Consider the following 16,189-nt stretch of genomic DNA (forward strand, 5'->3'; position numbering starts at 1 on the left):
TTTAAAGATACGAGATTTGCCAAGACCTGGGTTCAAATTCTTGCAGGGTATAACCCACTAGCCAAAGTTAGGATTGGTATTTTCACATTAAAAGATTGTTAAGAAAATAATTGAGTATATCTAAATCATTTAGAACAATGTCTGGAACAAAAGGAGTACCCAGTAAAGGTTAGCGATTATTATAATTATCATATTTGATCTAGTTTCTGTGATATCTTTTTTATCACAATAATATTACTGATTCTTGCAATGAAGCCTTTTCAAAACCTGTGAGAAGAGCTCCCTCTCTTGCTCTGCCTCCCCTGTTCGGTTGGATCCTGCTTCTTGGTCAGAGAGCTCTATGCTTGGGGAACGAGGACGCCTCCATATGCCGCTGAGCCAGGCCCCAAGCTCCACGAGGACAGACGCTCCTTTATTTGGGACCTTGCCCTGTGTATCTCTTCCTCTGGCCGTTAACTTGTACCCTTTGTGGTATCCTTTGTTAAACTGGTAAACATAAGTGTTTTCCTGAGTTCTGTGAGTGGCTCTAGCAAATTAATCGAACCCAAGGGGGAGGTTGTGGGAACCTCGTCTGTAGGGGGTAGGTCAGAGGCACAGGGAACTGCCCGGGGCTGGTGACCGGTGTCTGGAGTGGGGGATTGGAGGACAGTCTTTCAGGACAGAGCCCTTAACCTGGGAATCTGGTGGTGTCTCCGGGCAGATAGCATTAGAATTGAATCCTCCAACAGCCTGCTGGTGTTTGAGAATTGCTTGGTGCCTGTGTGAGAAGACCCCTTCCCACAGATACTTAGACATGGTGGAATTGGGTCCAGGCACCTGAATGAAGTTTTACTATTACTGCTGTGTATAACACTGTTACTGTTTTATATATATGTAGGGAAGAAATACACCATTTCATTTGGTGTCAGAGATATTGCAGATATGAAAGGCGCTTTTATGTTGCTTCCTTTTGGCATCCGTGGGTATTATATCTATTCCAGAGATTATTTCATTTCCAATAGACTAACACACATTTTCTATCTATGATTTCTGGTATGGATATGATTTCTTAGTAAACATCTTCATTTCTCCTTCAGGCACTACCTATATAGTGGAGAAGATAAATGCAAATTTTTCATTTTCATGGAGAAGAAAACCTATGGAAGTTACAAATTGGGAGACTTTCCCTCTGGTTCAGACCATTCTAAAAACTTGAAGGATACTTATATATGCCCATCCCTTAATTTTACCTATAGGTACAATTAAATATTAAAATACCGAAAACAAGAATGTAGGTCACAGATCAGAAGTAGGTATTCTGTGAACCTGAAATGAACTTTGGATCTTTTTTCTCCTTCCAACGATACAACTGTGGTTAATTGTCCACAACCCCTACACTCAGTATCCTCCCTGGAGAAACACCACCACCCCTCTCCTGCCCCACCCTCCAGACACACAAATCGACACAGGAAAGCAGCCAAGCTTCTGTATATATGTTTATTTATAAAATCCACATTTCTTAGCTTAGAGACACTTACATTCTATGGATTTTTTTTTCTCCCTTACAATATTTAGACTGGTGAGGAATCAGGGAAAATGTCCTTGGATGGTAGCCATACTAACATTTTACTTAATGCTTATGAAAGCATCCACACGCCAAATTCCTATGATAGGTTTTGGCATGAAATATAATCACCACATTTAGTTTCAAAGTTCAAATGCCAGTTATGATTATAGATAAGCACATAGCCACAGAGCAGGGCAGGACAGTTATTGTCGCTGTGACAGAAAAAAGTGAAAGGGGGCTAACAGCCTCTCTTGGAGGAGCAGGTGGTCTCAGCTCCAACCATGTCTGTCTAATCTCCTTAAACAGGGCCAGGCCAGCTGGCCTATCCATCTTTTCTACGTATCTGCTTATCCTGCTGGAACCTGAGCACGCACCTTCTTCCCCCTACTACTTGTCCTCTTTTCTCTGATACTTGGAAATATTTTTAAGTTCCACCTGGCTCTTTGCTCTGCTATGAATAAAGTGACTTAGCTATGAAACTGTCTCCTTTTGCTAAGTGCAGATAAGAAGGTAAGGCAGTTACTTACCTCATTTTATGAAGTACTGATCAAGTCATGACAGCAATATTGGAGATACATAAAGGTTTTGCTTTGCATTTCAAAAGCAAAGAACAGCCTTTATTGAACAAAGTAGTATAAAGGTGTTTCCATATATAGTCACATGAATTTACCATTCAAATTGGGGAAGTGAAGACGTCATATTTTTAAGTTGATGAAATAGTAAAAGGAGGGGGTCTCTTTGAAGACAACGAAAGTTCAGTACATGATAGCAACTGAAGAAAAGAGCTACATGGGAACCGATGAGGATGGCTTTTGCTTTCAAGAGTCAGCTAGCAATTACAGTCTGACATTTTCTTTAAGAAAGGAGATTATAACAAAGCAAGAAATATGGTATCATTGTATTTCATAAGTTGGTCACACTGACACTTACAGAAAATATCAGAAGTAGCAGTGAGAGAATGCCAAAAACGTATCCATCCAAGGGATGTTAGAATTTGCTTTGTACTCCTGGTGTCTGGCAAAGGGGAGAGGCAGCTATCCATTTAATTAAGATCTGTTAAAATGCTTTACTTAGAGGAATCACGTGTCTGTATGTGTTTTGAAGAAGACAGAAAAATCAAAGAGACCTGTCTACAAAGTAGATCTTCTGCCAAGTGCAGATGGGAAGGTTGGATGTTATATATGAAACAAACGTAGGAAGATTTTGAAAGGTAGAGAGAAGGCAGAAAAGCTAGGGATGCCAGGACCCAAGGAACAACACTGTGAGGAGTTCCCGAGGTTGCTTTTCAGTTCATATACCCCAGATTTGGAGCTGAAGCTGGAAACCCAGCAACACCGACAGGTGCAGATGAAAAAAAGCCCCACAAAGGCCTGCTCTCTCTCCAGCCCAGAATCAGAAGGGCAGTAGCCCAGAGAGAAAACAAGAACTGCTCCACCCCAGCAAACACCGCAGAAAATACAATAGCCCCACCCACACCAGCGAAGGCCAGGTGGGAGCCAGGACTTCCGGCCTTGATAGGCTGCAGTGAGGTGCCCTAACTTCCTGCCAGGGCGGTGCCGGAGAAGGCTGACTAGGGAACTGGGATTTCATCCCCACCAGGTCATAATAAGGCCTTCCCCCCACTCCTGTCCATAGTGTCAGTGGAAAGCATGTGGAAGTAGTAAAAAGGCGCCCTGCACTCCTAGCCACGGGAGCCTCACAGAGGCCTGGTGAAGAGTTGAATTCCCACCCTGCCTGGCAGCAAGAAGGGTCCCCTATCATCCCAAGTGTAAATGGAAGCTGAGTGGGGAACACGAACTCCTAGCCACACATGGCACTACCCAGGCAGTGCCCGCAGTTCTCCTGCTAGGGTGATGCCAGAGAAAGTCAGCTAAAATGGGTTTAAGTAAGATCCACAGCGACCTAACATAATACCAAAAATATCCAGGTTTCAAATGAAAATCACTCAGCATACCAAGAACCATGAAAATCTTTTTGAATGAAAAAAAAAAAACAGACAACAGTGCCAATGTTGAGATGACACAGATGTTGGCATTATTTGAAAAGGATTTTATAGGAGCCATCATAAAAGTGCTTCAATGAACAATTATGAGCATGCTTGAAATAAAAAAAGAGAAAGCAGAAGCAAGGAGATAAAAATTCTCAGCAAATATAATAAAGATATAAAAAACTACCAAATGGAAATTTTAGAAGTAAAAAATACAATAACTGAAATATAAAAACCAATAGATGGGCTCAAGAGCAGAATGGATTAGACAGAGGAAGTAATCAGTGAATTTAAAGACGGAACAGAAATTACCCAATCTGAACATCAGAGAGAAAATAGACAAAAAATATATATATATGAACCTTCAGGGACTTACAGGACTAAAATAAAAACTAATGAGACTTTCTAAATCATTAAATTATTTTCTGGCGCAAACTGCATTATCTAAAGGTCGTTGTGGTCCCAAGGCTGTTGAAGAATAACTATCAAACGGAGGACAAATATACATCTTTGGTATACTAATATGACACAAATTCAGACCCAGGTAGCCTAACAGCAAAGGAAGCTTTCGAAGGTCCACAGGATGGGACTAAAGGATATAGCCTGTGCAGTGGGAAAAACAGGTTAATTTATCACAACCACCTTAAAGATATGAAGGGTTCTCTTCAAATCTATGGAACTTCAAAATGAACAGCTTAGCTCACTCTGCTCTGGTAGGGTCATTTTTGTGCACAGAGGAAAACATTCCTACCATCTCAAAAAATGCCACCTTGCATGTGTTGACAAGTTCTTTGAAGTTTTGCCAAGATAAAACACATTTTGAGCAGTCTAAAATAAGCACTTTTAGAGGTATTTTCAACCTATGTTAATAATTATCAGTGAGCAGGATGGAGATTTTTTTTTTGTACAAATATAGAATAAAATTTTATAACAGGTAGATACTCTCAATTCACATACCTGTCAAATTTTAGCTTGTTAGAGCCATTAAACATAAACAACTAAGTCACAATATAAAAAATACAGGATTGCATAATTTGGCTTCTCAGGGGGGATGTATAGAATATAGAAATAGGGTCACAAATATTTTTGCTTCCAGCCATTTTTTTGATTAAAAATAAATGCAACTCCCAGTTAAAAAGAATACAGAGTTACTTAAATTCTTATTTACATACTAATGTAACGTGGACTATTCCAATCCTATCCATTAGTTTGGTGTTTGCCAGCTCCATAAAAGCTTAAAACTGATAATAAGATTCAAATATCTGATGTCCAGACAATGTTCACAGCTACTTCTGTCCTTCAGAGAAGTAGAAGAGCAGTTTTAGGTATGGTGTATCTTTATTCCCCACATTGGAACAATTCTTACACATTCAAACATGTGCGAGACTCAACAGGAACACTTTGCTACTGCTATGCGGAGGCCACAAGTTTCCCTGAGATGGTCGTATCACAGAAGATTCCCAGCTCTAACTCTGGTTGACAGTTTCTGAACAATGCAATAGTGTGAACAAAAAGAACTGTATGAAAGAGAAGGTTCTTTCAAAAAGATGTATGGTACATTTTGGGAATAAAAAATATCAGTCTTCTTGGTGAAAGGTTGGCAAATGTGTTTTCAATTTTAAAATGTCTGAAACTGGCTCCTTTCTTTCTTGATAGAAGCTGAGTCCAGTAATGTGTTCAATATCTGTGATCCGAGCTCTGTGTAACCTCAACAACTCTTCAACCCATGAGGATCCATGCTTCCAATGCTATGAGGGTGGAAAACAGAGAAGAGTCACTGGAGATCAGTCAGTTCACTTTCCCGGCAAGCTCTCTCTCTACTGCACCATTTGAATCAGCTGTACACCTTGACTCCCAGATATTAGATACCACAAGGTGCTCCTGAGTTGCTTCCATCGAATATACACCATGCATGTTTCTTCAATTAGATGTGTCAAATTTGGGAAAAGAAAAGTACACCTGGCACAGATGCACATGTATTGCATTCATGCAAGAAACTTCCATGTATGGGGTTAAAAAAATTTGGAAAACAGAAGCACCATGGCATGGTAGAAAGAATGTGGGAATTAGCACAGAGAAACATGAATTCTACCATTACCCTACCAGGTAAACTAACACAAGTTAACATTTCAATCCTGATTCTCTTACCTGTACCCTCCTTATAGAACTGTTTTGAGGATCATATGCACTGATACGTGCAAATGAACTCTGAAAACAGTAGATCCTTATCAGAATCAGTTATCTACTTAGTCACCACGAAGAAAGGGTTGAGGGAAGCAGTAAAACAACAATTCCATTTCTGGTGAGGGAGACAAGTCTTAGCCAGTATGAGATCAGGAAGAAGTAAAGGCATATGCTCTGGCACACGGAAGCAGCAGTGGTAGTTGAGGCCAGGAATAGAGAAGGGAATCATACATCCATGTGTTAATGTAAATGGTTTGGGAATCCCTACTGGAGAAGGTCAGAGGAAGAGAGTACCTACAGCTTGGTGGACTATGATTGTACTTTAAAGATGTCCTTCAAGAGAAGTGCCTGCACCCTTAGGATATTATTAGCTGGAAATGGCAAGTACAGACTTTTAACAGAAGGGAAACAGATCAATAATATCCATTTTCTCATTCACCTCCCATCATCTACTACCCAAAACTGGGACCCATTCAGTCTCTTTCTCTGAAGCAGTCCTCACTCTCATTCAGGGAAAAGCCCTGACCCAGTGGACTACTCGGCTAGTAAACATTTACCATTTGTGCCAATATTACAGGGTAGGGGCTGAGGGCAGGCTACCCCAAGATGTGTCACTTTGATATGCAGACTATGTCCAGCTGAAACAATCAAAGCCCAAAACTAAGAAAGAAACTTTGACCTTCCCCTAACATGCCTAAAAGAATGTAGAGGGCCTGCTGCAGGAGGAGAGCTATCAACCATAGATAACTACATTATAATATGAACCAGGGGTGGTAGGGAGGAATGCGGCAAAGTCTGTTAAAATTCCTCCACTGTTTCTAGGTGGCCCAGCAGACACTGGTTTACCAAACATTTACTCTTTCCTGTTCCTGGGATTTGCTTCCCTTTTCCTTTAAAGTCCGAGACCCATACCCTCTTCTTCCTAGTTCAGGATGACGTATACTCTCATTTTCCCCTGTCTATGTAATTTATGTCCATGGATTCCCATTCATATGCAATTAAACTTTGTGGTTTTCTTTTTTCATCCTGTAAATTTATCTAATGTCAATTCTATTCTTAGACCAGCTAGAAGAGCTTGAAGGTAGAAGAAAATTCTTTCTCCCCAACACCAGGAATAGCCAAAAAGTCCATGCAAGATTCAGGCCAGTATCCTAACCCTCAGTTACTACTTTGGATGAAATAGAAGGAATCAGTAAGTACATAGAATATACCTTCAAATAATCTTCTCTCTGGTTCACTCCCAATATTCAGTATTTTCTAGGTACACTGCCATTACAGAACTTGATAAAATGTTTATATTTAAGATATAGGTATATAGGTATATAGTTTTGGGGATGGCAGAGAAGGCAAAGGAATGTAACACCTAACTCATGGACTTAACATCATTTTGGTCAATGAAGTATAAGCATAAAATTGTTGCTGCTTTTTTTTGGTGGGAAAGTTGGAGCAGGGGAGAATTCAAATATCTAAAAAAAGCAGAAGCTACCTTTAGGCCACATGGGCCACATGCTAAGAATACTGGCACAGAGGAACAGGAAAGGTGTGGGTCCCTAATGGTGCTGCTGACCCAAAGTACCACTCAAGGACCGTTTACCTCTGGATTCCTGTTACCTGAGGAACCCCTTTCTTTCTCAAGACTTCCTGTTACCTGAGGAACCCCTTTCTTTCTCAAGTCACTGTGAATAGTTCTCTGTTACTTGCTGCAGAACACAACACTAACTGATACCTCTAAGGACAATTTAATCTCTCAAGGAAGAGAAAGCAATGAAGAAGGGAACGCTGGGTCTGTGTCCAACAGTCCTGATGTTGCCCAGTTAGCAGAGTTAGATGCCCAGCTGGCACTCAAATAGTTAAAATCCTGCTATTCTGACTTGATTAGGAGAATAAGGAAAAAATGACTTAATGAGATATGTGTTCTGTGAGGACTGGTCAGTTAATTCTGAAAATCTATCAGAGAAACAAGTCTTCTCCCAAGCTCAGACACAGCCTCAAGATCCTTTTGATTTTTATAATAAAATGATATATAGAGAATTAACTTGAAATGTTGTATAACCATAACTTTAAGACTAATTTATAGCAGTGCTGACATTTCTGGAATTATAAATCCAGTTTAGAAACATGAGTAAATTCATGCTTCAAATAAACCTAGAATTAGTGGTTTAGGCACATGAAGTCACTAATTTGTTACATTTTGATTTGATTTTCAGTGTTTTTAACCAACAAGACATATCTTCTCCAATGTCATGTAATTTTAGAGGATCGATTTTAAAATCACCCTCTAATTTCAAAGCACAAGAATATTCAAGTTTTGTTTCCCCCCACATTAACGTTACATGTAAGGCACACACAAACATACTTACATTTATATTTTCAATGTTTCAGGTAAGTTAACAAAAGCCACTTACCACACAGCTCTCACTGTTATCAGTCCTGTGAGGCAAAATGAAAGCTAAGGTGTCTAAATTTTCACACTGTGAGGGAGTTTGGGATGCATTTTTACAACTTGTTAGCACAATGAAGAAGTGAGTTGGAATCAGAATTTCTTGACTACGTATGAGTCTGATGTTCCTGTAAAATATGGCAACATTCAGTTTAAGAAACTATCTTCTTTTACTGAATATTTCAGTAAAGCATATTTTTAATACAAATCTAAAGTCAGTCAAATTGTTAAATGTACTGTAAGAAGTTAGTAATCATAATATCCCAACATACTCTGCCATATTGAGTGTAAAAATCTGAAGACAGATAAAGACAACCCAAGTAATTTACATTTTCTATTGGAATTTGTTGAACTTAAGGTTTTTTTTTGTTTGTTTTTTTGTTTAGTTCTGCCTTAACATACTGGAGTTGAGACACAAAGGCAAAAATATTTTTTAATAACTACAGACAAGATTCTAAAGCATTATTGACAGTCTATTAAACTCTCTATAGTTGTGGGCAGACAGTACACAGAAAGAGGACTGGTTTGGGATTTTTTTTACTCCAAATCCTTCACAGAATCATGCTGCTGTGAATTCTCCTTTGTCTGAACTGGATCTTCTTTTCTGTCCAACAATGTTGTTAAAAATCGCAGCACATTCTCAAAGATGTCCCAAGCAACATGTTACACCCCATCTTAATTCTCTTGTTTCCTTTGGTTTCAAAGCTAGGTTAGTTTGCTTTCAGTGTGTTTCAAAATTTAAGGTAGTGTGATCATTGTTTTTAAATATAATCTTACGTGGAACTATAATACATAAAACAGATTAAGATGCTCCGGTTGAAACTGTGAATGGGAAAGGTATGAAGTTCTCTGCTTTAGCCATTCTATTGCTGTGACCTATAAGGCAGCTACATGGGACCCTTATGCTTGAAGGTATAAAGTAAAAACGCTGTGTTTTACAAACTGATGTAGTTCAGAGATATAAATATATGTGTAAACAGTAATCCCCAAGTCAGGACATTAGTTGTCAGAAAGGCGCTGGATCTCAGCAGAAGTTTCAGTCTCTTTTGCTTAAAGCCTTAAAAGCAAAACCGCTTCAAAAAAATCTTGCCATTTTTACTTCATTCTCTACTGGCAGTATGCTAGTTAGGCCAGTTATCTTAACAATCTGTTACACATTGAGATTTTAAACACCGATGCTCCTTTGTTAACACATGTATTTAATCTGAGCTCAAGAATTACTCATCTGAGCTGAGTTGGGGAGAAACACTACTTTGGTGATCTAAAGAATATTTTACTGAATACTGAGCAAAACATCAAAATTAATCAGATATTAAAGGGGGTGCCAGTGTAATCAGAAATGTCACATATATAAATATGAATAGTGCTAGACAGAAAAGGTTCTGCTGACTCAATTGGACAGTCATATCTCTTGATGGCTGTTTTTAAGAGAGAATGAAATAAGTTCTTACTGCTTCAGAGTCTCTGATGCATCGTAACGTCCATCATAATCAGAGTCAAACACGGGGCCGCTGATAACATTGACGCCGTTTCTTTCTTGAGCATACCTTTGCAGGAGGGTGCCATGGAAGTAACGCCATATAACTGAAATAGGAAGGACGACAGTGTAGTTGCAAAAGAACAGGGTGCCAAGCTGCCATGTGAAATACATGAATACCACGATTCAAAATGAGCATTTGTCATAATTAGAGATGAAGTCAAGTCTGGCTTCAGTTTTAGTGTGAAGCCAAAAGAAAAAAAACAATGTTCAGCTTGAGCCTTTGCAAGGACTACTAAACAAATGTTGAATTTAACTCTATTTCAGGCATTCCTGAACACGGGCATTATCAGGAACTCGTGACCACCTATCACCATTACGCATAAAAAGATGATGAACACAAACAAGGCAGATTATTCAGATTTAGTTACTATGTAATAGTCACAGGTATTCTAGATATAAATTAAAGAAAAAATCTTGTATGATCTGTACTTTGAAGTTCTTGCAATCACTTGCAGTATAAATGTATATTTATTCTTGTAAGGGCCAAATGCTGCAATAATTAGTAATGATGTAAAATCTATTCAAGATCAAAAATATTTATCATGAACTTCCAAAAAAGTTAAATAGAGAAACAGTGGATAGTTGGCATGTTAGTAGATGGTATTAGCTAGATAACTCAGGAAGAACACTACATACTTTTCCTCTCAAAAATGTTTATAAACATTTAAATACAAAGCAGAGTAATAGGCAACAAAATATATGATAATTCTAACACAGTATTTTTTGTGTATTGGTATTATCAAAGTTAGAGGAACGTATAGGATATATTTGATATTTAAGTCACTTAATTTAAAGCGTCAATCTTATTACATATAATTATACATATAATATACAGGATTAAAATTTTTTACCTTGAAAACTTTGGTACATTGGCACCGTATTAGTAGTAAGCAATGCTTCAGAATATATTCGACTTGAACCTTTATTTAGTTCTACAAAGAAAACAAAAAGGTTTTGTTTCATTCCTGCCCAATAACATTAGAAATTGTAGTTTCTCATGGAGGGTATTTAAAAAGATTAGCTGAGTATCATCTTATACCTGTAAAACTTTCCCAGGTACTGTGTCAAGAGAAAATGCAACATCCCTTTTAAAAAAATAAGATACCTGGATCTTTTCTTCAAGATGAAATTATCAAAGGAACAAAAACTTTAATAAGGGCCTCAAACTAAACATATTCAAATTTTACCTTATTTGCCTTATTACAACTGAAGTGTATTGTGTTGACAACCTCCTTTGGTTTCACCGTGAGAAGAAAAAAGAAAATATCTGCTTCAGAACAACACCTACTCCAAGAAAAAATATCACAGGATGTCTGCCTTGAAATGCTGTACAAGGTTTTTTTGTACAGATTTTCAGCTTGGACCTGGTCTATTTTTCTAATGCAATAGCCAAGTTCTGACTTCAGACACTACTCTGAGGACTAGACTGCATATTGAGGGCACTTAAGCACCTGGAGCCCTCCAATTTTTGCATTCCAAAGCCAGCCTCAAAATGTCTTCTCATTAACATACAAACTAGACATGTAAAGAAATAGAACCCGTAACTTAAAAAAAAAGCCATTCCCTCAGAGCTCCCTATCAGTGAAAGAGCAAACACACATCCCGCTTTTCTCTAAAATATAAATTTATATTTTTCTTTTTAAAGTATGAAATGATACCCCCTTCTTGAGAACCCTGATACCTCCTTCAGACTTCACTGAGTTCTCTCAAATTCTGTTTAAAAGAAATGCAGAAAAATGAAGAATGTCCTATCTGCACTGTCTGTACTAAATCAACTACCTTTCAAACAAAAGTAAACAGTTTTCTTAAACTCAAGTTTTAGATGCTTTAAAATTTTCCCTAATAGTTATGCTTTTGGTTTACAATTTTCACCAATAAAAACACGACAATGTACACTGTCCCAGAAGAGAGAAAAGGGAAACGAAGGAAGGACAGGAAGGAAGAAACTTACGTGGTGGAGTGAGGAACCCGTAACTCAATTTAGGGGTATTTTTATAAAATGAACACTTATGGACAGGGCTAAGGGGAATTCGGAAATCCTGGTAAAGACAGTTGGAAAAGTCTTCTGCAGAGAAATTGTCCTGAAGAACAAAACGAAAAGAACCATCAGGCACATAGAAGAAAAGGAGACTGCTTGACAAATAGCTAACATGAACTATGTCACAAAATTAGGGAGCTGTACTGTCTGTTCAGGTCCTGTACCATTCCATTTTTCTAGCTGTGCAATCATTTCTTTTTTTTCGAACTGATGTGTAAACATGCTTTCCAATAATAAGGATATTAGTCAATTGTCATATGTGTGCAAATATTTTCCATTTAATGCCATGATAAGTTTGTTTCTCATGTTTTTGTTTACTCATGTTCAAACTTGTACGTAGTAAAAATGCTGATTTCTAGGGATCTATGTCTATCTTCCATCTTGATCAGCTACAAAGGCTAAAGGGGAGAGGGAAGAGCCACAGAATACAATGCAGTGAGAACCTCAGCTGCAGCGATTAGTGTGCATTTCTGCAACTTTGATTATGTAAAACAACTGAAACTTCCAACACAATCAAAGAACACCATGCTTAAAGTATTAAGCTACAATAAATAAGATGGGAACCCACAAAACATTGTGTGCACTATAAACATAAGTACACAAAATATAGTGTTCGAATACAGCCTGCAAAAAATTTAGGAAGTCGAATTTAAGGTAGAAACTTTATATAAATATGTGAATATGTGTAATATGTCTCTTTCATACAGAAATTACATATATATATATACACACATACACGCACATATTCCTACCTTTTATTTAGCAATCTCAGTGAGTATTAACAATAGTTTTATTTTGTTTAATCCAACTGCTACCATCAGCTAAGCTCTTTTAAATCACCTTTCCTTCCCTTAAGAGAATCTGGTAGCTTGCAGACACTTTCAGCTGCTGAAAATGCTGAAAGTCTGGTCAGTCTGGTTGAAAACTTCGATTCCATGTAGTATCCAAATGTCTCTTCCCATTCTCTCTCTCAAGCCCTCTCCCCTTTATCATTTCTCTTTCCACCATGGCATCCAGAGGGCTGGGGTGAAGGAGAAAGGTGGTCCTCTCATTCTGGCATCTTTGTTCCCACTCCTTTCAAAGCCTACCTCATCTGATTTGGGCAACGAAACAGGCTCTCCAGCCTCTCTCCGGTTTGGGCTGTGAGTCTTCCCACAGATGGACCATGCAGTGAGCTTACTAAGCTTCAGTGGCCCTCGCCACTGGGGAGGGCCCCCTAAGGTTTGGGCAGCTGAGGGAAATCCTTGTCCTCACAAGTTATGTATTCAGAGCTGAATAATTGAGACTGATTGTAAAACTGATTTCATGAAATTGTAAATTAAATATTAAATATTAAATAAAATACATAAAATAAAGTAAAAAAGTATTAAAACCAAAAAAAAAAAAGCTTTATCGCACATCCCCTCATTTCACAGTCACATATCTTGTCAGTGGCAGAGCTAGAACTGGAAACTAATTTTTTTGACTCCCAGTTCAGTCATCCTCTATTTGGAAAATGATTATAGAGCCAAGATATAACAGTGAGAAACTATGCTTTCAATGTTTTGCTTAATGATAATTCGAAATAATTACATATAGCTAAGGTGACAAATACTTGCATTTCTGTCGACGGTGTAGGATGTCCAAAGGGGCATTAGGATGTCATGGCTGTAACCACTCACAAAGTGGTGGTGGTAAAGAAGACACACTGTGCTGTTTTTCTGGGGAACTCTGGGTCTTCCATAAGGTAAAGTGACACGCTTAATAACCTTCTCTTGGGTCAGAGAGAGAAAATGAAACCACCATTCAAATACATTTAGTGTGCATGGTATGATATTATATAATGATGCAGTCATCTCATTATTTCCTCTATTAAGACCCAACTGAAAAATTATTGTTAACAGTAGAAAAAATAATAATTATAAAAGAGTAGAACCATAAACAACTAAAACAAAAGGGATTCACTGCCCTTTTTACCTATGAAAATTCTGAAAGATCCATGTTAATATGTAGGTTCACAAGAAGATACTATATGATTGCTAGAAATTTCAGAAACTGGGAATTAAATAGTATTACTTAAAATTCTTTAACATTACCTTAATCAATTAGTTTTCAGGATATACCAGAAAGAAAATTTTCTGGATAATGTGTGTACTTAGAAAACAAAAGTTCAGACTAAAATATGAGGCTAAACTGAATGAAATAATAGTATATACCATTTGTTGCATTTTTTCCAAGTGTCAGGTACTTTGTACAGTTTTTTGTATATACCATCTAATTTAGTTCTTACATAGCCCTGTGAATTAAGGTTATCTGCCCATTTTACAGATGAGAAAACAGAAGCTTATAGGGGGTAAACAATTTTTCCATGGACATACAGTTCCTAAGTAGGCTCATATCCAAACTCAGATCTACTCAACTCCAAAAGCATCATCCTTAACCACAACACTTTGCAAACCTGGGGCAATCAAGTATTTCTCTAATCTGAACATTTACAGAGATTGTATATACAGACAAGTTCAAGTCAGGAATAGTGCAGAGTTCACCTTTTTATTCCTGCAATAAAGAACTATGGGCTGAGGAACTTAAGGAGCAAAGACTGTATCAAAGTGTATCAGAAACTATATCAAAGCAACACTGAATATCAAAGTCGCAAGTGACAAGTGTCATCAACTGTCTACATATTCTTAATTTTCATTCGAAAGTTATGAAGAAATAACTAGTTAAATGAGTCAATGTATACTCTTACAATTAACTAAGAACCCAGTGAGACAGAAATTTAATAGGTATTTTCAATAAAACTATTAAAACCTTCAAAATCTCAAAACCCTTCCACTACGTTCATAAAGAGTGATTCAGCTTTCTACTTAATACATTATACGCTGTTTCCACTGTAAATATCCCTTCTTTCCTTATGACTAACAGTCTAGGTATCAAGCAAAGAAATCTCTGTGTTTCATTAGGTAGTCCTCCACTACTACCTTCATTTTACTGGGTTTTCTCAAATAACGCCCCCAGACCAATGCACTATGGTTGAGAAAAAGCCTGCTTCCACCTTTCAAGCTCAAGAGTAAATATGCCTTACCTTCTGCCATGGTGAGATTCAGCTGTGTCTGCGAATCCACAACTGGTGAAATCTAAAAAAGATAATACTATTATTTTAAGCAATGAGCAATGACATGTTTTGATTCTGAAGCAACTTAATTATTCTATCATAGGACAATGGTAGTTATCCATATCACTTGTCCAAGTGAAAGTTATTTTTTTAGACGAGAATAAAAGGATACAGATGACAGTTGCAAAAAGACAAAATTATCAGCAAAACCACATTATTAATTGAAAAATAAGAATTGCCACTTTATAATTCTTATCTGTATTTAGTCTTTCTACAAGTCTAACAGAAAATCAACTACTCCCTAAATTTCTCTTTATGGACACAATTAAGTTTGCTCATAACTTGTACATATTTTTACCTCCCTTATAAATGTTATATATTAAGATAGGAGTAAAAAGGAACAGTTCCAAATATCCATTTTGTACCAATAAATGATATTTTCACCTTAATTTAAAATAGGTTTAGGTGTATTTTAGAGAAAGAATATTATAATCAGTTTATAATCAAGACCTCACTGCTAGGATATGGCACAGATTCTGTGATTCAAGATGCTCCAGGACTCAGATAGACTTCTCCCAGCCTGCACCCAAGTCCAGTCACAGCACCAAGGGATAAAAATAGAGGTGAAAATGCAAAAACTAGGAAGAGGAAAAATAAATAATACAAAGTCTGCATGTATCCTCCTAGGATTAAAAATAAACATATATTTATTCCCACTCATAAATTTTAATTTGGTCATTAAGTGTTTCCACAGCACATGCTGTACAAAGGGTGTTAAAAATCATACACACTGGGCTCAACTTCTCAGCAATACTTACCGAGGGATCACAAGAACAGCCAAGGTTATCTCTGGGGTTTCTTGCAAAGGGGCACTTTCCCACAGGGTGGGCTTCTTTGGGATTCTTTGGGGTATAAACAGGATTCTTCAGAAGGTGGTTAAGACTTCCATGAGATCCATTATTGGGAGCAGGTGTCAAATTCAGTAAATCTGCATCAATTCCAAGAATGGTAAAGAGTTACTTACAAGTTTCATAATCAAATGGATAGTAGACTTTTTAACGTTCAGACTTTTAAAATAAACAGTACTAGGATTTTTATTAAAACCAAATCTATATGAGTCCTTTATTCCCTACTTAAAACTACAAAATTCTCTTGAATTTTAGAGCATTTATGATTATGCGTTTCAAAATGGAAATACTGATGTGTATGCAGTACTTCAGCATAAAAATCACAGAATTTCAATGAGTATAATAACTATAGTTACCACCTATTATGCTCATCACTGTGCTAACATATTTTTCTTAATCTTTACAACAATTTAGTGTATTATTATCAGTATTTGACAGATGAGTAATCGAAG

At 37.3% G+C, this 16,189-nt stretch overlaps 1 protein-coding gene across 2 annotated transcripts in view; it reads right to left on the reverse strand.

The window, feature by feature from the left end:
- Positions 1 to 1,457: 1,457 nt before the first annotated feature.
- ENPP1 (ectonucleotide pyrophosphatase/phosphodiesterase 1) overlaps positions 1,458 to 16,189 on the reverse strand; it is an 83,901-nt gene continuing 69,169 nt past the window's right edge. Inside the window, exons 18-25 of one of the 2 annotated variants that reach the window (XM_057489260.1) lie at positions 15,648 to 15,817; positions 14,800 to 14,851; positions 13,334 to 13,488; positions 11,649 to 11,778; positions 10,549 to 10,629; positions 9,609 to 9,741; positions 8,123 to 8,285; positions 1,458 to 5,281 (exon numbers count right to left, since the gene is read on the reverse strand). In XM_057489260.1, the coding sequence (XP_057345243.1) occupies positions 5,111 to 5,281; positions 8,123 to 8,285; positions 9,609 to 9,741; positions 10,549 to 10,629; positions 11,649 to 11,778; positions 13,334 to 13,488; positions 14,800 to 14,851; positions 15,648 to 15,817 (1,055 nt within the window). In that variant the 3' untranslated portion in view covers positions 1,458 to 5,110. Of the gene's footprint in view, positions 5,282 to 8,122; positions 8,286 to 9,608; positions 9,742 to 10,548; positions 10,630 to 11,648; positions 11,779 to 13,329; positions 13,489 to 14,799; positions 14,852 to 15,647; positions 15,818 to 16,189 lie in introns of those variants that run through there. The other variant, XR_008992766.1, reaches the window with a different exon arrangement.

The sequence above is a fragment of the Manis pentadactyla genome, chromosome 12, assembly GCF_030020395.1.
Source record: "Manis pentadactyla isolate mManPen7 chromosome 12, mManPen7.hap1, whole genome shotgun sequence".
NCBI classification, from domain to species: domain Eukaryota; kingdom Metazoa; phylum Chordata; class Mammalia; order Pholidota; family Manidae; genus Manis; species Manis pentadactyla.